At 45.4% G+C, this 24,876-nt stretch overlaps 1 protein-coding gene across 1 annotated transcript in view; it reads left to right on the plus strand.

The window, feature by feature from the left end:
- Positions 1-21,009, plus strand: part of DECR1 (2,4-dienoyl-CoA reductase 1) — a 226,635-nt gene extending 205,626 nt beyond the window's left edge. The window contains exons 6-10 of the mRNA XM_063924076.1: positions 50-149; positions 1,956-2,028; positions 2,133-2,279; positions 20,126-20,188; positions 20,687-21,009. Of these exons, the coding sequence (XP_063780146.1) occupies positions 50-149; positions 1,956-2,028; positions 2,133-2,279; positions 20,126-20,188; positions 20,687-20,746 (443 nt within the window). The 3' untranslated portion in view covers positions 20,747-21,009. The remainder of the gene's footprint in view (positions 1-49; positions 150-1,955; positions 2,029-2,132; positions 2,280-20,125; positions 20,189-20,686) is intronic.
- The last annotated feature ends 3,867 nt before the right edge of the window (positions 21,010-24,876 follow it).

The raw sequence follows: 24,876 nt of genomic DNA on the forward strand, positions 1-24,876 counted from the left end.
CACCGTTCTCTTACCGGCTTATACAGTATGATGCTATTTCTGTTTCCAGGCGCCGCATTCCTGGCTATTACAACAATCTATGCAGAGAGTGGCTCTGGCTTTGTTGTTCCTAGTGCTTCTGCTAAAGCTGGCGTGGAGGCAATGTGCAAGTGAGTGCTCTTATAGTGCATATTATTTATCATGTATATACAGTTAACGCAGACTAGAAATTCACTAGCACCTGATGTAAAGGAATAGTACAGGAATAAAGCCAGATATTGCTCATCACAAGTTTTATGTTCGATGTATTATATACGTACATAGATAATGTCCTCATACATCTTTGCTGCAGTCACTCCAAACAGCCCCTCTTGGCACTCCAGGTCGTGTGAGAATCTTCTAGCGTTGGGCATCCATTTTGCTTCTTTTTTTTGCCGAAAATGCTTCTTGGTTGCAAAGCAATGCAACTAGGATGCACGCGGAGACTGATGATTAATGTGATACGACACATATATCTGTGTGCGACAGTCTCTCTGAATATGTACACGAAGTTCTACAATGTAGCAGACGCAGCTTTTTTACAATGCAAGTTCTGCTCTATATACAGACTTATACCTCTTTTATACCTAATTTAGCAGGTCACATCTGGGAGCCTGACACGGGAGCTTCCTGGGCATGACCCGCCTCAGTACTCTTTACCACTGCTGAATCCAACCCAGCATATTGACATCAGCTTCCTGTTTACAGAGCACAGCTTGGCGAGTTGTACCCTTATTCAACCCTGCAAGCTACCCGAGTTGGAATACCGGGTCACTTAACTCGGATTATCCAAATAGGGACTTTTACACCGTGCAGCAACACGAGTTATTCACGTTGATGTGGAATAACCCGTGTTAAAAGATGGCGGTGTAAAAGGGGTATAAGTCACATACAATATACACGTGTCCTATATCACATTGATCAGCTCAGTCTGCTCGTGTGTCCTAGTTACATTGTATTGTGACTAAGACCCATTTGTGGCAAAAGTAGACATGCGACTTTAGCAGAGTAGCACTGGACCGTGCGGCTTATTCACACCAGGTATCTTGCGCATCATGGCGTGTGTGTGTGTGTGTGTATATATATATATATATATATATATATATATTGAAATAGTGTGTATATGTACAGTATGCACCTGAACCATATACTGTACACAGGAGGGCCAGTTTGGACAGACGCTAGCAATGTCTTATGGGAGGAACAATAAAAAGGCATGTGGACAAATGATATGTCAAGGAAATCTTGTACAACACTCAGTTGAGGGGCAATAACAGACATGGTACACTGCTGCTGAATAAATATACTGGCTACCCTTTGTTTAATGTTTCCGGCTACTTCATCTCACCCTCACTTATACTTGTTTTCTTTATGTGCTGCTGCTGAGTTTAGGAAGAGGGGGGTGGGGGTTGGGGCGATTGAGTTATAAGTAGAGACTGAAATCCCCCTTTTAGTAGATACCCTATTCACCTTTTACTGTAAATGAGCCATGTTCAGTTGTAGCGTATCCTCAAGGCAGAAAAAGAAATTGTTTAAATCTAAAATGTATCCATTTGTAGTGGAATATACTCTGACAAACATGTTCTTAAAGTTCACCTAAATGTTCTTTCTTCAGCAAGTTACACCAGTTATAGTAACATGTTTCAGAGGTTTCTCAAATTCATGAAGCAAACTTTGAGAATAATGGGTGACTAGTATAGATCAAAACAACTCCCTATTCATTCCAGTATACGATATAAAATTATTCCATTTCATTATAAAAAAAACAGGTAGCATGCTATTCCATCTATTCATGCTATGCATGATGTATGGTCTGTTTTACTCTAATAAGTTACAGTTTATCAGCGTAATCTAGTTATGCTGTTTTTTGGCAATTTTAATTTATCATTTTGCAGACATATACCTGTGATGCTTATGTGTAATAATCTATATTTTAGATCACTTGCAGGTGAGTGGGGAAGATATGGCATGCGGTTCAATGTTATACAGCCTGGGCCCATAAGAACCAAGGTACATGGACTTTTAATGAATAACCGTAAATAATAATGTGTGTGTGTGTGGGGGGGGGGGGGTTGCCCCTTCCCCTTCCCTTACTTAATGACTGTATTTATCAGGGTGCTTTTAGTCGCCTGGACCCCACTGGAGCCTTTGAAGCAGACATGGTAAAGAGGATCCCTTTGGGACGTTTGGGTACAGTAGGGGAAATAGCGAATCTGGCAGTGTATCTCTGCAGTGACTACGCAAACTGGGTGTCTGGGGCGGTAAGTTTTCTGCTTTTATACCGTAACAGTAAGTTCAGTTTTTACTCAGTGATGATGTAATGTTAGGTTGTGCATTTGGTTTCAGATTTATGTAAATTATGATAAATGGACTGAAACTTCCTTACCCTACTCTCCCCCCGTTTGTCTTTCCTTCCATTCTTTTCTCTTCCTTTCTCTTCCCTTTCCTTTCCATTCCTTTCTTTCTTTCTTTCTTTCTTTCTTTCTTTCTTTCTTTCTTTCTTTCTTTCTTTCTTTCTTTCTTTCTTTCTTTCTTTCTTTCTTTCTTTCTTTCTTTCTTTCTTTCTTTCTTTCTTTCTTTCTTTCTTTCTTTCTTTCTTTCTTTCTTTCTTTCTTTCTTTCTTTCTTTCTTTCTTTCTTTCCCTTCTCCTGATGAAAAATAATAGTTATGGTAGACTTACCGTTGATAACTCTGTCTCCGGCAGGGTCCACAGGTTATCCACAGGATTACGGGGGGTAATTCTGAGTTGATCGCAGCAGGAATTTTGTTAGCAGTTGGCCAAAACCATGTGCACTGCAGGGGAGGCAGTTATAACATGTGCAGAGAGAGTTAGATTTGGGTGGGTTATTTTGTTTCTGTGCAGGGTAAATACTGGCTGCTTAATTTTTACACTGCAATTTAGACTGCAGATTAAACACACCACACCCAAATCTAACTCTCTCTGCACATGTTATATCTGCCCCCCCTGCAGTGCACATGGTTTTGCCCAACTGCTAACAAACTGGCAGATGTATTAACCTGGAGAAGGCATAAGAAAGTGATAAACCAGTGATATGTGCAAGGTGATAAAGGTAGCAGCCAATCAGATCCTAACTGTTCATTTACATATTGGAGCTGATTGGCTGGTGCCTTTATCACCTTGCACATATCACTGGTTTATCACTTCCTTATGCCTTCTCCAGGTTAATACATCTGCCCCAAAATTCCTGCTGCGATCAACTCAGAATTACCCCCAACATTGGGATATGAGGTAGCGACAGCGGATTGGCACCTAACGATCAAAGCTTTCGGCCTCCCAGCATGCAACGGGCCCATCCCTATATTCCTGCCTCCTGGCTTAGGCAAATCAGTTTTTTTATTTGGTGCGGGAGGAACTGGACCATGGTCAATAGGGCTGCTGGTTTTTAGCTGCCATGAGCTTTTTTTTTTTATAGTCTTTACTATGTTTTTTGAGCGATCTTTCTAAAAAGCGCCTTATATGTACCTTGAAAAGAGTCGCTCCAACAACTCCCCGCCGAGTTGCGTCAACGCTTACCCACGTGTACTGTACAGTGCTGTTTTGGCAGGCGTCTGTGTACTAGCAAGTCCAGCAGACATTACCAGGCTATGGCTGGAGCACGGGGAGAAGGTAAAGCATCGGTTCCGCTTAGAGGGGGAACACGGACACAGCCGCACTGTTTCGGGAGGAGACTACCAAACAGTCGCTGACGCGGCTGCCACCTCGTGTGCACCAGCGCTAGGCCTCAGGGATCATAGGCTCCAGGGGGGTAGTATGAGGCCGCGATACCTGGGGTTGATAAGTAATGCTCCCTTGGTCGCCCTTCCCCCGGTTCATGACCAGCTTCCTCTGAGTTTCCCGCCATGAACTGAGTTCCCGCTTCCGTCTGAGACACAGTGTATCTAAAAGGACCCAGTCGCAGCATAGGCGGCTGTGTGGCTGATGCGTCAGTGTTCACTTGGGCGTCTGTGTTCACTGTAGGTTCACGGGGTGATTATGTACACTAATAACGTCTGGATCCACTCAGCGTTCACTAACATTTCTCTGACGTCCTAGTGGATGCTGGGGACTCCGTAAGGACCATGGGGAATAGACGGGCTCCGCAGGAGACTGGGCACTCTATAAGAAAGATTTGGTACTATCTGGTGCGCACTGGCTCCTCCCTCTATGCCCCTCCTCCAGACCTCAGTTAGATTTCTGTGCCCGGCCCGAGCTGGTTGCACACTAGGAGCTCTCCTGAGCTTCTAGAAAGAAAGTTTAAATTAGGTTTTTTATTTTACAGTGAGACCTGCTGGCAACAGGCTCACTGCATCAAGGGACTAAGGGGAGAAGAAGCGAACCTACCTGCTTGCAGCTAGCTTGAGCTTCTTAGGCTACTGGACACCATTAGCTCCAGAGGGATCGACCGCAGGACGCGTCCTTGGTGTTCGTTCCCGGAGCCGCGCCGCCGTCCCCCTTACAGAGCCAGAAGCATGAAGATGGTCCGGAAAATCGGCGGCAGAAGACTTCAGTCTTCACCAAGGTAGCGCACAGCACTGCAGCTGTGCGCCATTGCTCCTCATACACACTTCACATTCCGGTCACTGAGGGTGCAGGGCGCTGGGGGGGGGGCGCCCTGAGCAGCAATAATATCACCTTGGCTGGCAAAATAACCACAATATATAGCCCCAGAGGCTATATATGTGGTAATTACCCCTGCCAGAATACAGAAAAAAGCGGGAGAAAAGTCCGCCGAAAAAGGGGCGGAGCCATCTCCCTCAGCACACTGGCGCCATTATTCCCTCACAGTTCCGCTGGAAGGAAGCTCCCTGACTCTCCCCTGCAGTCTACACTACAGAAAGGGTAAAAAAGAGAGGGGGGCACTAAATTTGGGCGCAGTTTAATACAATAAGCAGCTATAAAGGGTCATAATTCAGTTAGTCCCTGCATTATTATAGCGCTCTGGTGTGTGCTGGCATACTCTCTCTCTGTCTTCCCAAAGGGCTTTTGTGGGGTCCTGTCTCCTTTAAGAGCATTCCCTGTGTGTGTGCGGTGTGTCGGTACGGCTGTGTCGACATGTTTGATGAGGAGACTTATGTGGAGGCGGAGCAGATGCCTATAAATGTGTTGTCACCCCCTGCGGGGCAGACACCTGAGTGGATGGACTTATGGAAGGAATTACGTGCAAGTGTCGACTCCTTACATAAAAAATTTGACGACATGCCAAATGCGGGACAGCCGGCTTCTCAGCTCGTGTCTGCCCAGACGATTCAAAGGCCGTCAGGGGCCCTGAAACGACCACTACCTCAGATGGCAGACACAGATGTCGACACGGATACTGATGCAAGTGTCGACGACGATGAGTCAAATTTAATGTCCACTAGGGCCATTTGTGGCATGATTGAGGCAATGAAAGAGGTATTACACCTTTCTGATATAAACCCAGGTACCTCAAAAAAGGGTATTATGTTTGGGGAGAAAAAACTACCAATAGTTTTTCCCCCATCTGAGGAATTGAATGATGTGTGTGAAGAAGCGTGGGCTTTCCCCGATAAAAAATTGGTGATTTCAAAAAAATTACTAATGGCGTTCCCTTTCTCGCCAGAGGATAGGTCACGTTGGGAAACTCCCCCTAGGGTGGATAAAGCGCTCACACGTTTGTCTAAAAAGGTGGCACTACCGTCTCCGGATACGGCCGCCCTAAAGGAACCTGCTGATAGAAAGCAGGAGGCTATCCTAAAATCTATATACACACACACTGGTGTTATACTGAGACCAGCTATTGCTTCAGCCTGGATGTGCAGTGCTGCTGCTGCTTGGTCAGATTCCCTGTCGGAAAATATTGACACCCTAGACAGAGACACTATATTGCTAACCATAGAGCATATAAAAGACTCAGTCTTATACATGAGAGATGCACAGAGGGAGATCTGCCGGCTGGCATCTAGAATAAGTGCATTGTCCATTTCTGCTAGGAGAGGCTTATGGACTCGGCAGTGGACAGGAGATGCAGATTCTAAAAGGCACATGAAAGTTTTGCCTTATAAGGGTGAGGAGTTATTCGGGGACGGTCTCTCAGACCTTGTTTCCACAGCAACAGCTGGGAAGTCTGCATTTTTGCCCCATGTCCCCTCACAGCCTAAGAAAGCACCGTATTACCAAGTACAGTCCTTTCGACCCCAGAAAAACAGGCGGGGAAAAGGCGGGTCCTTTCTGTCTAGAGGCAGAGGAAGGGGGAAAAAGCTGCAACACACAGCAGGTTCCCAGGACCAAAAGTCCTCCCCCGCTTCTTCCAAATCCGCCGCATGACGGTGGGGCTCCACAGGCGGAGCCAGGTACGGTGGGGGGCCGCCTCAAGAATTTCAGCGATCAGTGGGCTCGCTCACGGGTGGATCCTTCAAGTAGTATCTCAGGGGTACAAGCTGGAATTCGAGGCGCCTCCCCCCCGCCGTTTCCTCAAATCGGCCTTACCGACGACTCCCTCGGGCAGGGAGGCTGTGCTAGAGGCCATTCACAAACTGTATTCCCAGCAGGTGATAGTCAAGGTACCCCTACTTCAACAAGGCCGGGGCTACTATTCCACACTGTTTGTGGTACCGAAACCAGACGGTTCGGTGAGACCCATTTTAAATTTGAAATCCTTGAACACTTACATAACAAAATTCAAGTTCAAGATGGAATCGCTCAGGGCGGTTATTGCAAGCCTGGACGAGGGGGATTACATGGTATCCCTGGACATCAATGATGCTTACCTGCATGTCCCCATTTACCTTCCTCACCAGGAGTACCTCAGATTTGTGGTACAGGATTGCCATTACCAATTCCAGACACTACCGTTTGGACTGTCCACGGCACCGAGGGTGTTTACCAAAGTAATGGCAGAAATGATGATACTCCTTCGAAAAAAGGGAGTTTTAATTATCCCGTACTTGGACGATCTCCTTATAAAGGCGAGGTCCAGGGAGCAGTTACTGGTCGGAGTAGCACTATCTCGGGAAGTGCTACAACAGCATGGCTGGATTCTAAACATTCCAAAGTCACAACTGGTTCCTTCCACTCGCTTACTGTTCCTGGGAATGATTTTGGACACAGAACTGAAAAAAGTGTTTCTCCCGCAGGAGAAAGCCAAGGAGCTGTCATCTCTAGTCAGAGACCTCCTAAAACCGAAACGGGTATCGGTGCATCACTGCACACGAGTCCTGGGAAAAATGGTGGCTTCATACGAAGCAATTCCATTCGGCAGGTTCCATGCGAGGACCTTCCAGTGGGACCTCTTGGACAAGTGGTCGGGATCGCATCTTCAGATGCATCAACTGATAACCCTGTCTCCAAGGACCAGGGTGTCTCTACTGTGGTGGCTGCAGAGTGCTCATCTTCTAGAGGGCCGCAGTTTCGGCATACAGGACTGGGTCCTGGTGACCACGGATGCCAGCCTTCGAGGCTGGGGAGCAGTCACACAGGGAAGAAACTTCCAAGGACTATGGTCAAGTCAGGAGACTTCCCTACACATAAATATTCTGGAACTGAGGGCCATTTACAATGCCCTAAGTCAGGCAAAACCCCTGCTTCAAAACCAGCCGGTACTGATCCAGTCAGACAACATCACGGCAGTCGCCCATGTGAACCGACAGGACGGCACAAGAAGCAGGATGGCGATGGCAGAAGCCACAAGGATTCTCCGATAGGCGGAAAATCACGTTTTAGCACTGTCAGCAGTGTTCATTCCGGGAGTGGACAACTGGGAAGCAGACTTCCTCAGCAGACACGACCTACACCCGGGAGAGTGGGGACTTCATCCAGAAGTCTTCCTACTGTTGGTAAACCGTTGGGAAAGGCCACAGGTGGACATGATGGCGTCCCGCCTCAACAAAAAGCTAAAGAGATATTGCGCCAGGTCAAGGGACCCTCAGGCGATAGCTGTGGACGCTCTAGTGACACCGTGGGTGTACCAGTCGGTTTATGTGTTCCCTCCTCTGCCTCTCATACCAAAGGTACTGAGAATAATAAGAAGGCGAGGAGTAAGAACGATACTCGTGGTTCCGGATTGCCCAAGAAGGGCTTGGTACCCAGAACTTCAAGAAATGATATCAGAGGACCCATGGCCTCTACTGCTCAGACAGGATCTGCTACAGCAGGGGCCCTGTCTGTTCCAAGACTTACCGGCATGGCGGTTGAATTCCGGATCCTAAAGGAAAAGGGCATTCCGGAGGAAGTCATTCCTACGCTGATAAAAGCCAGGAAAGAAGTAACCGCGAACCATTATCACCGTATTTGGCGAAAATATGTTGCGTGGTGTGAGGCCAGGAAGGCCCCAACAGAGGAATTTCAGCTGGGTCGGTTTCTGCACTTCCTACAGTCGGGAGTGACTATGGGCCTAAAATTGGGTTCCATTAAGGTCCAGATTTCGGCCCTGTCGATTTTCTTCCAGAAAGAACTGGCTTCACTGCCTGAAGTTCAGACTTTTGTAAAGGGAGTGCTTCATATTCAGCCCCCTTTTGTGCCTCCCGTGGCACCTTGGGATCTCAATGTGGTGTTGAGTTTCCTAAAATCACATTGGTTTGAACCACTTAAAACTGTGGATCTGAAATATCTCACGTGGAAAGTGGTCATGTTATTGGCCTTGGCTTCGGCCAGGCGTGTGTCAGAATTGGCGGCTTTGTCTTGTAAAAGCCCTTATCTGATTTTCCATATGGATAGGGCAGAATTGAGGACTCGTTCCCAGTTTCTCCCTAAGGTGGTATCTGCTTTTCACTTGAACCAACCTATTGTGGTGCCTGCGGCTACTAGGGACTTGGAGGATTCCAAGTTACTGGATGTAGTCAGGGCCTTGAAACTTTGTTTCCAGGACTGCTGGAGTCAGGAAGACTGACTCGCTTTTTGTCCTGTATGCACCCAACAAGATAGGTGCTCCTGCTTCTAAGCAGACTATTGCTCGCTGGATTTGTAGCATAATTCAGCTGGCGCATTCTGCGGCTGGATTGCCGCATCCTAAATCAGTGAAAGCCCGTTCCACGAGGAAAGTGGGCTCATCTTGGGCGGCTGCCCGAGGGGTCTCGGCTTTACAACTTTGCCGAGCTGCAACTTGGTCAGGGGCAAACACGTTTGCTAAATTCTACAAATTTGATACCCTGGCTGAGGAGGACCTTGAGTTCTCTCATTCGGTGCTGCAGAGTCATCCGCACTCTCCCGCCCGTTTGGGAGCTTTGGTATAATCCCCATGGTCCTTACGGAGTCCCCAGCATCCACTAGGACGTCAGAGAAAATAAGATTTTACTCACCGGTAATTCTATTTCTCGTAGTCCGTAGTGGATGCTGGGCGCCCATCCCAAGTGCGGATTGTCTGCAATACTTGTATATAGTTATTGCCTAACTAAAGGGTTATTGTTGAGCCATCTGTTGAGAGGCTCTGTTATATTTCATACTGTTAACTGGGTATAGTATCACGAGTTATACGGTGTGATTGGTGGGGCTGGTATGAGTCTTACCCGGGATTCAAAATCATTCCTTATTGTGTCAGCTCTTCCGGGCACAGTATCCTAACTGAGGTCTGGAGGAGGGGCATAGAGGGAGGAGCCAGTGCACACCAGATAGTACCAAATCTTTCTTATAGAGTGCCCAGTCTCCTGCGGAGCCCGTCTATTCCCCATGGTCCTTACGGAGTCCCCAGCATCCACTACGGACTACGAGAAATAGATTTACCGGTGAGTAAAATCTTATTATTGATCGATCCTGAAAGCGGGGTGAAGTCTCCCTGTATCCCACGCTCCTGAGCCAGGTGTTACAGCACTAAGGGGGTAATTCAGACCTGATCGTAGCAGCAAATTTGTTAGCAGTTGGGCAAAACCATGTGCACTGCAGGTGTGGCAGATATAACATTTGCAGAGAGATTTAGATTTGGGCGGGTTATCTTGTTTCTGTGCAGAGTACTGTCTGCTTTATTTCTATACTGCAATTTAGATTTCAGTTTGGACACACCCCACCCAAATGTATCTCTCTCTGCACATGTTATATCTGCCCACCCTGCAGTGAACATAGTTTTGCCCAACTGCTAACAAATTTGCTGCTACGATCAGGTCTGAATTACCCCCAAAGTCTCTATCTACCTTTGAGTACGACTAGTTGGATAAGTGCCTGATGCATATGAGTCTGTAAACTATTAATGCTGTTTCTTTCGCTGTGCGACTGAATACATTTTAACTCCTATAAAAGGTAATGCAGTAATATGTTTCTCCTACATACTTGAAATGTACTGTATCTGTAGTTGATGATGTGCTCATATCGCTTATTCTACTAATGTATAACCTGTGACTGATTGCTTGTGTGATTGCTGACTTTACTAATAATTCTGTCAGTCTTCCATGTATTCCAGTTCTCAATGCTGGTGCAAAGCAGGGAGGGATTGTATTGTATGTCACTTTAACAAAATTGACAGTGATTGCAGTCACAAATTGTGTAGTAACACTGTATAGGTGTGTGATTTATTTATCATGTCTAAGAGAGGCAAGGGTGACGAGGGTATACTCTCCACAGCAGCAGCAACACTCATTTCATGTTTGTCTTGCAAAGCTGGGCTAACCTCCCCAGATCTGGTTCAAAATGGATTATGTGCAAATTGTTTTAGCTTTCACCAAAGCCTCTTAAATAATCTGAGGCACGCACAGCTTCAAGTTGAACCTCCATGGGATTCATTTGCACAGACATTATCCAGTATAGCTGAGTGGATAATTCCAGCTCCTATACCAGGGATAGGTTACCCTATTAACCCTTACATGCAACATTCCACCTGGGGTTATCACATCCAGCACAGGAATCTGCAGCCTCTCAACAAAAGCAGGCTGAAAGGCCAGTGGTAAGTAAATCACATAGACTTGAAACAACATCTTCACAGTCTACACATGTTTCAGATGAGGACTCGTCGCATATGAGGACTCAAGGCAGAAGGCCTCAGCTCAGTGGACATACCTGAGCTAAATTAGTGCTGTGAAAGTCATTCTATCCTTAGAGGAGACTGCAGAGCCTTTGTTAAAATCTAAGGCACCTGTGTTTAAACGTCCCAAAACAGTTAGGACTGAGTTTCCTGGGTCAGATCAGTTGACGGAAATTATTCAAGAGGCCTGGGTTACGCCCAGTAAGAGTTTAAGATTCCAAAGAAATGGAATTCCTATTATCCTCTTCCAGGTGGGGACTGTTTAAAAAGGGAGGTGGCTCCCAAAGTAGATACGCATGTCATTCGATTGGTGCGAAAATCTACATTACCTCTGCCTTCAACATCATTAAATGATGTCACGATAGGAAAATAGATGGTTTTCTAAAAAAACATTTTCTCTTTGTCTTGGGCAATCATAAGACCAGCCATGGCTTCAACCTGGATGGCAAAAGCAGTGGCAACCTGGGCTGATGCATTGGACGATGATCTTTCAATGGCATTTAGAGAGCAGAAGTCCCATCAAACAGGTGGCTATTTTTATGGAAGAAGCAGTTTTGGATATGGGTAAAATTGCCTCTCAGGCATAAGCCTCAGCAGTAGCAGCTCGCAGAGTGGTTTGGCTACGTACATGTAAAACTGAATCCAAAAAGGTTCTGGAGTCTTTGCCTTTTACTGGAGATATTCTTTTTGGTAAAGAATTAAACAATTATGGCAAACAGTTTCAATCTGACAAGTCTGGTAAGACTAAAAAGCGGGTGTAGTATGTCTGACCGCCGGTCAGCTTACCGGCGCCGGGATCCCAGCAGCATACCGACGCCGGGATCCCAGCGGGGAGGGCCGAGTGCAGCAAGCCCCTTGCGGGCTCGCTGCACTCGCCACGCTGCGGGCTCGGTGGCGACCTGCGGTCGCCACGGGTTCTATTCCCACTCTATGGGTCAGCAGACCGCCGGTCACATGAATACCACCCCTAAAAAGCATTGGGCTGCCAGAGGACCGGCTTCCAAATCAGAAGATAAGCCATCAGCCTGATGATGCGGGCCTCCACATGGTGGACCCCAGGATGGGAGACCGACTTCTTCATTTTGCACAGATCTGGCAGCAGTCCACCACGGATGCCTGGGTGCAAGAAGCGGTATTTCACCGTTATCCATTTGCCTTCAAGAAACACCCTCGTCAAAGTTTTTTTTTTGTACCAGACCGTCTTCAGTGGAAAGGAAGGCCAGGGCTTTGCAAGAGGCAGTTCAGAAGTTGCCTCAGTCAGGAGTGATAATTCCAGTTCCTCCTGTGCAACGAGGACAAGGTTTTTATTCCAACCTGTTTCTAGTCCAGAAGCCAAATGGGTCGTTCCTGCCCATACTCGATCTCAAAGTGCTGAACAAGTACATTTGGGTGCCTTGGTTTCATATGGAGACTTTACGTTCCATTATTTTGGCCGTGGAGCCGAAGGATTTTATGGTTTCCTTGGATATCCATGATGCCTACCTACATGTTCCTATCACACTGTCCCATCAGTTCTATCTCAGGTTTGCTATCCTCCAGCATCATTTTCAATTTCAGGCTCTACCATTTGGACTGGCCACAGCTCCCAGAGTATTCACCAAAACTATGGTGGTAATGGCATCTTATCTCAGTCAGCAGGGGATAAGGATTTTTCCATACCTCGACTACTTATTAATCCTGGCACAGTCTCAGGAATTGCTTCAGTGTCATCTGCAACAGACAATAGCTTGTTTACGGTTGGCTCATAAATTGGGCAAAGTCGTCCGTGGTTCCGTCCCAATGGATGACTCATTTGGGGGCTGTGCTGGATTCCGGCTTTAGAAAGTAATTCTACCCCTGAACAAAATACCAAAATTAAGTCAAGGATTCAGTCAAGGGTATCCATTCAAGCCGCAATGCATGTGATGGGGTTGATGGTGTCGTCATTCGACATGGTGGAGTATGCTCAGTTTCATTCGAGGCCTCTGCAACATCTGATACTTTCCAAATGGAATGGTTTTCATCAGACAATAAAATTGCAGACTATGGGCCTTCCTCTGGAAGTAAGTAGGTGATTAGCCTGGTGGCTACAGACATCCCATCTGGACAAAGGGAGACCCTTTTGAATATCAGAGTGGGAAATTCTGACAACGGATGGCAGTTTTCAGGGCTGGAGAGCGGTGTCAGGAAGGCGTTGCTTCAGGGGCAGTGGACCAAGGAAGAAAGTGGCCTGCCAATAAATGTATTGGAACTTCGGGCCATATATATGGCACTGATTCAGGCAAAGGACATCCTTCAGGGGAAACCAGTCCAAATCCGCTCAGACAATGCAGCGGCAGTAGCGTACCTCAGCCATCAGGGAGGAACTCACAGCCAGGATGCAATGAAGGAGGTAAGTCACACGTTAAGGTGGGCAGAACTTCATCATCCAGCCTTGTCCGACGTGTTCCTTCCGGGAGTCCTAAACAGGCAAGCGGATTTTCTCAGTTGACACGCCATTAATGCAAACTAATGGGCTTTACACCCAGAGGTCGTCTAAATTCTGGTAGACAAATGGGGGTTACCGGAGATAGATCTCAGGGCGTCACGTCAGAACAACAAAGTTCCCGCATACGGGTCAAGAACAAAGCATCCCAAAGCGATCTTTGTGGATGCCCTGTCGGTGAGATGGGACTTTCGTCTGGCCTATGTGTTTCCACCAATCGCCCTGTTACCCAGGGTGATGCGAAAGGCAAAACAAGGAAGGGGCGCCTTGATACTAATAGTTCCGGCTTGGCCCAGAAAAAAGACATTGGTACACAAATCTGTAGAGGATGTCGATGGATGCTCCATTCCTACTCCCTCAACGTTCAGATCTACTGTCTCAGGGTCCTTTCTATCACAATCACCTGGGTCGACGGTCTTTGACGGCGTGGATCTTGAGACTTCCATCCTGAAAGCAAGAGGATTCTCACAACAGGTAATTCAAACAAAGCTCAGAGCAAGGAAATCTTCCTCAGCTCGCATTTATCACCAAATATGGCAAGCCTATATTCATTGGTGCAGTGACTAAAAATTTGACCCTAGATCTTTCAGAGTTTCCAGAGTCTTAGCATTCCTTCAGGCAGGAAAGGACAAAGGTCTACGGGTGGCTTTCTTGAGAGTGCAAGTGTCAGCATTAACTGAATGGTTTCAAAAGAAAATTGCTAACCTACAAGATGTGTGCATTTTTTTCCAGGGAATGCTGCACATTCAACCTCCTTTTGTTCCTCTTACAGTGCCTTGGGACGTAAGTTTAGTCCTAAAGGCCCTTCAGGTGGCCCCATTTGAACCACTAAAACAAGTGGATCTTAAATGGTTGACAGCTAAAGTCCTCTTCCTTACTGGCTATTGCTTCAGCTAGAAAAGTGTCAGATTTAAGGGCTTTGTTATGTCACCCTCCTTTTACAATTTTTGTATCCAGATATAGCGGTTCTCAGAACCAAATCTCGGTATCTTCCTAAGGTGGTGTCTAAATTCCACCTTAACGAAGAAATTGTAGTCCCGGCCTTCCAGGGGCTTGACCTTTCTGCGGGAGATGCATCGTTGGACGTAGTCAATGTCTTAGGGAAGGGATGACTTTGCACAATTTATGAGCCAACCGTGTCTCTGCAAACAAGCTATTGTCTGTTGCAGATGACACTGAAGCAATTCCTGAGACTGTGCCAGGATTAATAAGGTATGGAAAAATTCTTATTCCCTGCTGATGAAGATAAGCTGCCATAGCCACCATAATTTTGGTGAACACTCTGGGAGCTGTGGTCAGTCCAAATGGTAGGGCCTGAAACTGAAAGTGTTGCTGGAGGATAGGAAACCTGAGATAGAACTAATGGGACAGTGCTATAGGAACATGTAGGTAAGCATCCTGGATATCTAGGGATACCATAAAATCCTTCGGCTCCATTGCCAAAATAATGGAATGTAAAGTCTCCATATGAAACCGAGGAACCCATATTGTACTTATTCAGCACCTTTAGATCGCGTATGGGCTGGAACGACCCATTTGGCTTCTGAACCAAAAACAGGTTAGAATAAAAACACTGTCCTCGTTGCACAGGAGGAACTGGAATTATCACTCCTGACTGAAGCAACTTCTGAACTGCCTCTTGCAAAGCCCTGGCCTTCCTTTCCACTGAAGACCGTCTGGTACAAAAAAAAACCTTTAACGAGGGCGTTTCTTGAAGGCAAACGCGTAACTGTGAAATACCGCTTTTTGCACCCAGGCATCCGTGGTGGACTGCTGCCAGATCTGTGCAAAGTGAAGAAGTCGGCCTCCCACCCTGGGGTCCCCCATGGGGAGGCCTGCACTATCATGCTGATGGCTTATCTTCTGATTTGGAAGCCGGTCCTCTGGTAGCCCAATGCTTTTTAGTCTTACCAGACTTGTCCGATTGAGACTGTTTGCCATAACCCTTTCCTTTTGCTTTTCCTTGAGTCCGAAAGGGCCGAAAAGCTGGAAATCTAGGCTTGGATGTGTATGTGGAAGGAAACTTCACTTTCTTGGAGACTGCTTCTTATTCCAAAATACTGTTTCATTCTTTACCAAAAAGAATATCTCCAGTAAAAGGCAAAGACTCTAGAACCTTCTTAGATTCTGAGTCCGCTTTCCATGTACGTAGCCAAGTTTCTCTGCAAGCTGCTACTGCTGAAGCTGAAGCTTGCGAGACAGTTGTACCCATACCCATAAAAATAGCCACCTGTTTAATATGTGCAATATGGGATTTTTGCTCTCTAGATGCCAATGAAAGATCCTCCTCCAATGCATCAGCCCAGGATGCCACTGCTTTTGCCATCCAGGCTGAAGCCTGGCTGTTCTTACAACTGCTCCAGACAAGGAGAAAATGTTTTTATTTTTTTAGAAAACCATCTATTTTCCTATCCATGACATCATTTATTGATGTTGAAGGGAGAGGTAATGTAGATTTTCGCACTAATCGAATGACATGCATATCTACTTTGGGAGCCACCTCCCTTTTTAAACAGTCCCCACCTGGTAGAGGATAATTGGAATTCCATTTCTTTGGAACTCTGAACTTCTTACTGGGTGTAACCCAAGCCTCTTGCATAATTTCCGTCAGCTGTTCTGACCCAGGAAACTCTGTCCTAGCTGTTTTGGGTCGTTTAAACACAGGTGCCTTAGATTTTAACAAAGGCTCTGCTGCTTCTTCTAAGTATAGAATGGCTTTCATAGCACTTATTAGCTCAGCTATGTCCACTGAGCTGAGGCCTTCATCCTCATCTCTGTATGCAGACCCGGAGTGCGATGAGTCCTCATCTGAAACCTGTGTAGACTTTGAAGATGTTGTTTCAGGTCTATGCGATTTACATACCACCGGCCTATCAGCCTGTTTTTGTTGAGAGGCTGTAGATTCTTGTGCTGGATGTGATAAACACAGGGAAAATGTTGCATGTAAGGGTTAATAGGGTAACCTATCCCTGGTATAGGAGCTGGCATTATCCACTCAGCTATACTGGATAATGTCTGTGCAAAAGTAGCCCATGGGGGTTCAACTTGAACCTGTGTCTGCCTCAGATTATTCAGGAGGTTTTGGTGAAAGCTAAAACAATTTGCACATAATCCATTTTGAACCAGATCCTGAGAGGTTAACTCAGCTTTGCACACATGAAATGTGTGTTGGTGCTGCTGTGGAGAGTGTATCCTCCTCACCTTTGCCTCTCTTAGACATGATAAATCACACACCTGTACAGTGTTGCTACACAATTTGTGACTGCAATCACTGTCAATTTTGTTAAAGTGACATACAATCCGATCCTGCCCTGCTTTGCATCCGCATTAAGGATCGGAATATACAGAACCTGACAGAATATAGTAAAGTCACCAATCACACTAGCAATAAGTCACAGGGTTATACATTAGTATAATAAGCAATATGAGCTCATAATCAACTACAGATACATTTCTTCAACCGCCTTACTTCCTTTCTTTCCTCACACTCACTGCTTGACACATTCCAGTCTGGCTTCCGTCCTCTCCACTCCACTGAAACTGCCCTTACAAAAGTATGCAATGAGCTCTATGCTGCTAAATCTCTCTACTTATTCTACTGGATCTCTCTGCTGCTTTTGACACTGTGGACCATCCTCTCCTACTGCAAATCCTTCACTCCATTGGTCTGCGTGACACTGCCCTTTCTTGGCTGTCCTCCTACCTTTCTGACCGTTCATTCTCTGTCTTCTCTTATGACTCTACCTCCCCCTCACTTCCACTAACTGTAGGGGTACCCCAAGGTTCTGTCCTTGGTCCTCTTCTCTTCTCTCTATATACGTCTCACTAGGTGAGCTCATTAGTTCTTTTGGTTTCCAAAATCATCTCTATGCTGATGACACTCAAATCTATCTTTCCTCTCCAGACCTCTCCCCTGCTCTCCTCACTTGTATCTCCAATTGTCTCTCTGCTACCTCTTCCTGGATGTCCCAGCGCTTTCTTAAACTTAACATGTCTAAGACCGAGCTGATCATCTTCCCTCCCTCTCGCATAACCTCACCTCCTACAATCTCATTATCTATTGATGGCACTACTGACTGGACTACTGTAATCTCCTAACTGGCATTCCTGACAAATACCTCTCTCCACTCCAATCTATTCTCAGTGCTGCCGCCCGGCTCATCTTCCTCACCAAACGCACTACGTCCACTTCTCCTCTCTTACTAGACCTTCACTGGCTCCCCTTCCCTTTCAGAATCCATTTCAAGCTTCTCACACTTGCTTACAAAGCCCTCACCCACTTCTCTCCCATCTACATCTCTGACCTTATCTCCCTTTACACTCCCACCCGTCCTCTTCGCTCTGCTAATGCACTCTTCGCTCTGCTAATGCACGCAGACTCTCCTGCCTACGGATTACTTCCTCCCACTCCTACCTTCAAGATTTTTCACGTGCTGCACCACTTCTCTGGAATTCCCTACCTCTCCCCCTCAGACTCTCCACCTCTCTACAAAACTTCAAACGGGCTCTCAAGACCCACTTCTTCACCAAACCCAGCCAAATCTCATCCTAAACCTCTGTTCCACGCTCTCTATGTAGCCCATCTGTCTCACCCCTGTCTGTCTACCCCTCCCCTTTAGAATGTAAGCTCTCACGAGCAGGGCTCTCTTCCCTCATGTGCTTATCCGTTTCTTACTTTAATAATATTAAACTGCACCAAATCCAGCAGTCTTCTGCCACCTGATACTTATTCCAGTGTCATCTGCTGATGTAACTATGTTTATTTACCCTGTATTGTCCTATATTGTCGTCAACTGTAAGTTGCTGTTTTCCTGCTTGATTATTTGTTTATGTACTCTGTAATTGGGCGCTGTGGATCCCTTGTGGCGCCATATAAATAAAGGATAATAATAATTTCAAGTATGTAGGAGAAACATATTACTGCATTACCTCATATAGGACTTTAATGTATTCAGTCGCACCGCGAAAGAAACAGCAGAAATAGTTTACAGGCTCGTATGCCTCAGGCACTTATCCAACTATTCGTACTCAAAGGTAGATAGAGATTTAGTGCTGCATCACCTGGCTCAGGAGCGTGGGATACAGGGAGACTTCACCCCGCTTCCAGGATCGATCAATATGTTCGCGAACGCTGAGTGGATCCAGGCGCTAATAGTAAACACACTCGCCCCGTGAACCTACATTAAACACAGACGCCCAAGTGAACACCAACACACCAGTCATACAGCCGCCTATACTGCGACTGGGTCCTTTTAGATACACAGCGTCTCAGACGGAAGCGGGAACTCAGTTCATGGTAGGAAACTCGGAGGAAACTGGTCATGAACCGGGGGGAGGGGCGACCAAGGGAGCGTCTTACTCCCCACTGCTGACATCAATCCCAGTGATCGTGGCCTCATACTACCCCTGGAGTCTATGGTGAACACGAGATGACAGCCGCGTCAGCGACTGTTCAGTAGTCTCCATTCTGAAACAGCGCAGTTGTGCCTCGCGCTTACCTTACTAAGCAGAACCGATGCCTTACCTTCTTCCCGTGCTCCGACCACAGCCTGGTAACGGCTGCTGGACTTGCTAGAACATCCTACACAGACGTCCGCCGAAACAGCATTGTACACATGGGTAAGCGTTGACGCGACCCTGCGGTGGAGTTGTTGAAGCGACTCTTTCTAATATATATATATAAGACGCTTTTTTAGAAAGATCGCTCAAAATAAAATAGTAAGACTATGAAATTAAAATAATAAAAACCTTATGGCTGCTAAAAACCAGCAGCCCATTGGCCATGGTCCGGCTCATGCTGCACCAAACAAAAAACTGAATTGCCTGAGCCAGGAGGCGGGGATATCAGGGACTGGCCCGGTTCATTCTGGGAGGCCGAAAGCTTTGATTATTCGTGCCAATCCGCTGTTGCTACCTCATATCCCAATGTTTATCCTGTGGATAACCTGTGGACCCTGCAGGAGAAATATCTGTTTAAATTATTTGATACATACATTTTTACAAATTTTATCTAACAATGTAGACCTGTTTGTTTTACAATACTGTATTAAACAACAGTGTGATATGTCCCACTAACCACTTAACTGGCGTGGTCAGATCACATGCGTCCGTCCCGCCCCACCTTGTTCCCCAGTTTTTTACATAGAGATCCATTCTGCAGATGTGCATAATATAATATTTCAATATTTAAAAAAAAATCTTTTTTAAACTATATTAAATATTTTTTAAAAGAACAGTGTTATAAACGGTTTTGAAGGGAAAAATTGTCAGTTAGGTGATTAAACACTTTGCTGGTTAATTTAAATTTTTACTGCGGAAGGCACTGAAAGTGACAGTGACTATTCCCTTTGCCTCAAATGGTGACACTTGTCCATTGGAAAGATCTGTTTGATAACTGTGCCTGATGATGTCTGCTATCTTCAGGTACAGGAGTAAAGGGCCATTAAAGTACTGTGACGCATTGTCGTGTCTATCGCATTTCACTGCTGGACATGGGAAATGTAGAAGTTGATGCACATAAAATTCTAGATGCAGTGCTCCAGCATAGTGAGTACCCATTACCCCCAAATAGGAGGCAGGACATCTTCAGCCAAGAACAGCTCCCAACACCACGGGCACATCGCCTCTGAGAGCAGGACTCATCCACCTATTTTAAGTGAACATGTGTATTTTTTCCTTGGCAGACCAACTTTTATACTTTTTTTTTTTTTTTTTTAAATATGCTTTTTATTTATTGTAGATTATAAGAATGGATGGTGGTGAATATGTGTCAATGGCTGGAGAATTTAATAGTTTGACAAAGGTAATGTGTCTTACATAATGTTGGCATTGTAAACATTATATGAATTATTTATGCTTTTTTTTAAAGTTGTTAGGGTCCCAGACCATTTATGGCATACAACGTTTACTTGTCCCAATTGCTGATTTCATAATGTGGCATTGTCTACTAAAAAAAATCCCCAGTATTTCTGTTCGGAAATGGCAACAAGAGAGCTGTAAGTCTTACTGACAGTGTGCAGCATCCCTATCTATACTTTCATTATACTATGCCAAATGTTCATTACGCTGCTGGACAACTAAGTTACCACCGTGGTTGCATCTGTATTGGATTGTTAGTTCTTCTCAAATTGTTATGTCCTCAGTGTTAGAGTTCTTTTAGGTGTATTATATTTTATTTTTTGCTTTAATGTGATTATTTGGAATGAACGGTGATTGTATGAAAGCATAATGTAACCTCTCGGTTGGCTAACACATACATAGCAATAATCCCTATTATTTTTTACTCTTCTTTCATATAAAGGTACCCAATGAACAGTGGGACATTATGGAAAAATTAATCAGGAAAACAAAAGGCTCTTAACTACATTTACTATCAAATCCCGAAATTGTTCGAGGAGAACTAGGGGGATGTATTTGGAGCACTTAATTTCAGTTCCCCCTAGCAGGTATATACAGAATCATTATGTAGTCTGCAGCTGGTTATGCCTTAAAAAAAATGTAGCTTAACAATTGTGATCACCCAGAATTTTTCAAGGAAGGGGTTACAACTGAAGAAGTCTTTGTAAGTAATAAAATGTAGAGCATTATTTTTTTTGTATCTGAAATAAAAAAAAGCAAAAAGTATTATGTCTCAATGTGAAATATCATTCAAAGTGCATGCAAAAACGACTGATTTATAAATATGATAAATGTTATATGACCACTGTTCATATGTTTAAAACTCGAAAACCATGGTAATTTTTAATTTTTGGAATGGTGCATGTAGTATTTTGTTTTGGAAGAGGGATTTCAGGAGAGTATAATGGGGGTCATTCCGAGTTGTTAGCTCGGTAAAAATCTTCGCATCGCAGCGATTTTCCGCTTAATGCGCATGCGCAATGTCCGCACTGCGACTGCGCCAAGTAAATTTGCTATGCACTTAGGAATTTTACTCACGGCATTTTCATCGTTCTGGCGATCGTAATGTGATTGACAGGAAATGGGTGTTACTGGGCGGAAACAGGCCGTTTTATGGGCGTGTGGGAAAAAACGCTACCGTTTCCGGAAAAAACGCAGGAGTGGCTGGAGAAACGGGGGAGTGTCTGGGCGAACGCTGGGTGTGTTTGTGACGTCAAACCAGGAACGACAAGCAGTGAAATGATCGCAGATGCCGAGTAAGTCTGAAGCAACTCAGAAACTGCTACGAGGTGTGTAATCGCAATATTGCGAATACATCGTTCGCAATTTTAAGATGCTAAGATTCACTCCCAGTAGGCGGCGGCTTAGCATGAGCAAATCTGCTAAAATTCACTTGCGAGCGAACAACTCGGAATGACCCCCAATGACCCTACACCCCAGTAAGTGCTCATCACCATTCACTCCTTAGGCGTTTACAGAGATGAATGTAAGATCTAGTTGTGTACAAGACGAAGTATTGTCAAAGTGTGGAGTTTTACATATGCCATATTATACAGTGGAAGGCCGAACTAGTACTTTTAAATAAGAATTGGTAGAACTGTATAGGTTGTGTTGCTAAAGGTGTGAGCCACCAGCTGCATGCACTCTATTTGCCCATCTATCTACGTCATCTGGTGCTCGTACTTTCATAGAGGAAGATGAAAGCAATCACAAGGGATGTCCTATCTTCTGAGAAGCCCTGTATTTATTATATATATTTTTTTATACTGGCTTTGAGTATATTTATTTGAAGTCATCCGCAGCACCAGCAGCCTATTCTGTAAATAAATCAGTGTTAGATAACGTGTCATTCCACAGCTCTACCGTACCCATTCTGCAATTTATTGCTTGTTTCTGTACTCTCATGATCTATTATAGCAGAAATATACACAGCATACAAACAGGGATGACTTACTCAGAGCTTCGCTAGACTTCTTAAAAACATCATTGACATGGTCTTGTTTTGGTTTTTTTGTGTTTGTGCACAATTTCAAATATTCAGTGGTAAATATAAAAAATAAAAATGCAAATTGAAGTAGCAACTTTTATATTCATAGGTGAAGTGACTAATCTACAGATCAAATAGCTCTGTGATCTACAGATATCAAATATGTCTGAGTTATGTATGTGACCTCAAACAAGAGACTTCTGAATTCTGTCCCCACTAGGCCATTTTTTTGACAAATCTGTGACTTGCACATTTAATTGAGGGAGAAGCTATGTTGACAACTTGTGTGGTTGTATACATATTGGGTAATTACTGGAGGAATATCTGGCTTGTGTTTTGGATAGCAACACTTTGGGACGGGAGCAAAATCATGGAACCTTTTCCTTCCCTGATAACCCGTATTGAATTAGTCACAACCTAATTGAGTCTACCGACAAGTGTAGTCACTGCAAATTTTACAAGTTCATCTGCATAATTAGTGGACAACCAGACATTTCTCAACTTAATCAAATGATTAAAAAATAAATGAGTCCAACCAGTATAAATCTCAAACATCCTTAATAACCGACCAATTGGATGACCAAATTAAGGCATGTTTTGCCAGGCAGATACAAATGGGCCCTCCCTCATCCTTGCCCTAGTTGCGGCAATGCATTTGCAATAATAGTGGTCAACCCTTTGCGAATGCACACTGCTCAAAAAAATAAAGGGAACACTTAAACAACACAATGTAACTCCAAGTCAATCACACTTCTGTGAAATCAAACTGTCCACTTAGGAAGCAACACTGATTGACAATCAATTTCACATGCTGTTGTGCAAATGGAATAGACAACAGGTGGAAATTATAGGCAATTAGCAAGACACCCCCAATAAAGGAGTTGTTCTGCAGGTGGTGACCACAGACCACTTCTCAGCTCCTATGCTTTCTGGCTGATGTTTTGGTCACTTTTGAAAGCTGGCGGTGCTTTCACTCTAGTGGTAGCATGAGACGGAGTCTACAACCCACACAAGTGGCTCAGGTAGTGCAGCTCATCCAGGATGGCACATCAATGCTAGCTGTGGCAAGAAGGTTTGCTGTGTCGGTCAGCGTAGTGTCCAGAGCATGGAGGCGCTACCAGGAGACAGGTCAGTACATCAGGAGACGTGGAGGAGGCCGTAGGAGGGCAACAGCCCAGCAGCAGGACCGCTACCTCCGCCTTTGTGCAAGGAGGAACAGGAGGAGCACTGCCAGAGCCCTGCAAAATGACCTCCAGCAAGCCACAAATGTGCATGTGTCTACTCAAACGATCAGAAACAGACTCCATGAGGGTGGTATGAGGGCCCGACGTCCACAGGTGGGGGTTGTGCTTACAGCCCAACACCGTGCAGGACGTTTGGCATTTGCCAGAGAACACCAAGATTGGCAAATTCGCCACTGGCGCCCTGTGCTCTTCACAGATGAAAGCAGGTTCTCACTGAGCACATGTGACAGAGTCTGGAGACGCCAAGGAGAACGTTCTGCTGCCTGCAACATCCTCCAGCATGACCGGTTTGGCAGTGGGTCAGTAATGGTGTGGGGTGGCATTTCTTTGGGGGGCCGCACAGCCCTCCATGTGCTCGCCAGAGGTAGCCTGACTGCCATTAGGTACCGAGATGAGATCCTCAGACCCCTTGTGAGACCCCTTGTGAGACCATATGCTGGTGCGGTTGGCCCTGGGTTCCTCCTAATGCAAGACAATGCTAGACCTCATGTGGCTGGAGTGTGTCAGCAGTTCCTGCAAGACGAAGGCATTGATGCTATGGACTGGCCCGCCCGTTCCCCAGACCTGAATCCAATTGAGCACATATGGGACATCATGTCTCGCTCCATCCACCAACGCCACGTTGCACCACAGACTGTCCAGGAGTTGGCGGATGCTTTAGTACAGGTCTGGGAGGAGATCCCTCAGGAGACCATCCGCCACCTCATCAGGAGCATGCCCAGGCGTTGTAGGGAGGTCATACAGGCATGTGGAGGCCACACACACACACACTACTGAGCCTCATTTTGACTTGTTTTAAGGACATTACATCAAAGTTGGATCAGCCTGTAGTGTGTTTTTTTTTTTTTTTGAGTGTGCCTCCAAATCCAGACCTCCATGGGTTAATAAATTTGATTTCCATTGATAATTTTTGTGTGATTTTGTTGTCAGCACATTCAACTATGTAAAGAACAAAGTATTTAATAAGAATATTTCATTCATTCAGATCTAGGATGTGTTATTTTAGTGTTCCCTTTATTTTTTTGAGCAGTGTATTACGCGTACGCACCTTCAACTATACGCAGGTGGGTGTGATTAGTCTCCGCCATGATGTGAGCCCATTGCAGCAAAGATGAGGGAGGACCCATCTGTATAGAGCAGCGATGGGGAACCTTCGGCCCTCCAGCTGTTGTTGAATTACACATCCCAGCATGCCCTGCAACAGTTTTAGCCTGGCCAAATAGCAAAACTGTAGCAAGACATGCTGGTATGTGTAATTCAACAACAGCTGGAGGGCCGAAGGTTCCCCATCCCTGGTATAGAGATACAAAAAACCTTTAATTTCTCACAGGCTTCTCCTTTGGATAAGAGTGGGAATGACTG

Source organism: Pseudophryne corroboree, chromosome 5 (assembly GCF_028390025.1).
Source record: "Pseudophryne corroboree isolate aPseCor3 chromosome 5, aPseCor3.hap2, whole genome shotgun sequence".
Classification (NCBI taxonomy): Eukaryota; Metazoa; Chordata; class Amphibia; order Anura; family Myobatrachidae; genus Pseudophryne; species Pseudophryne corroboree.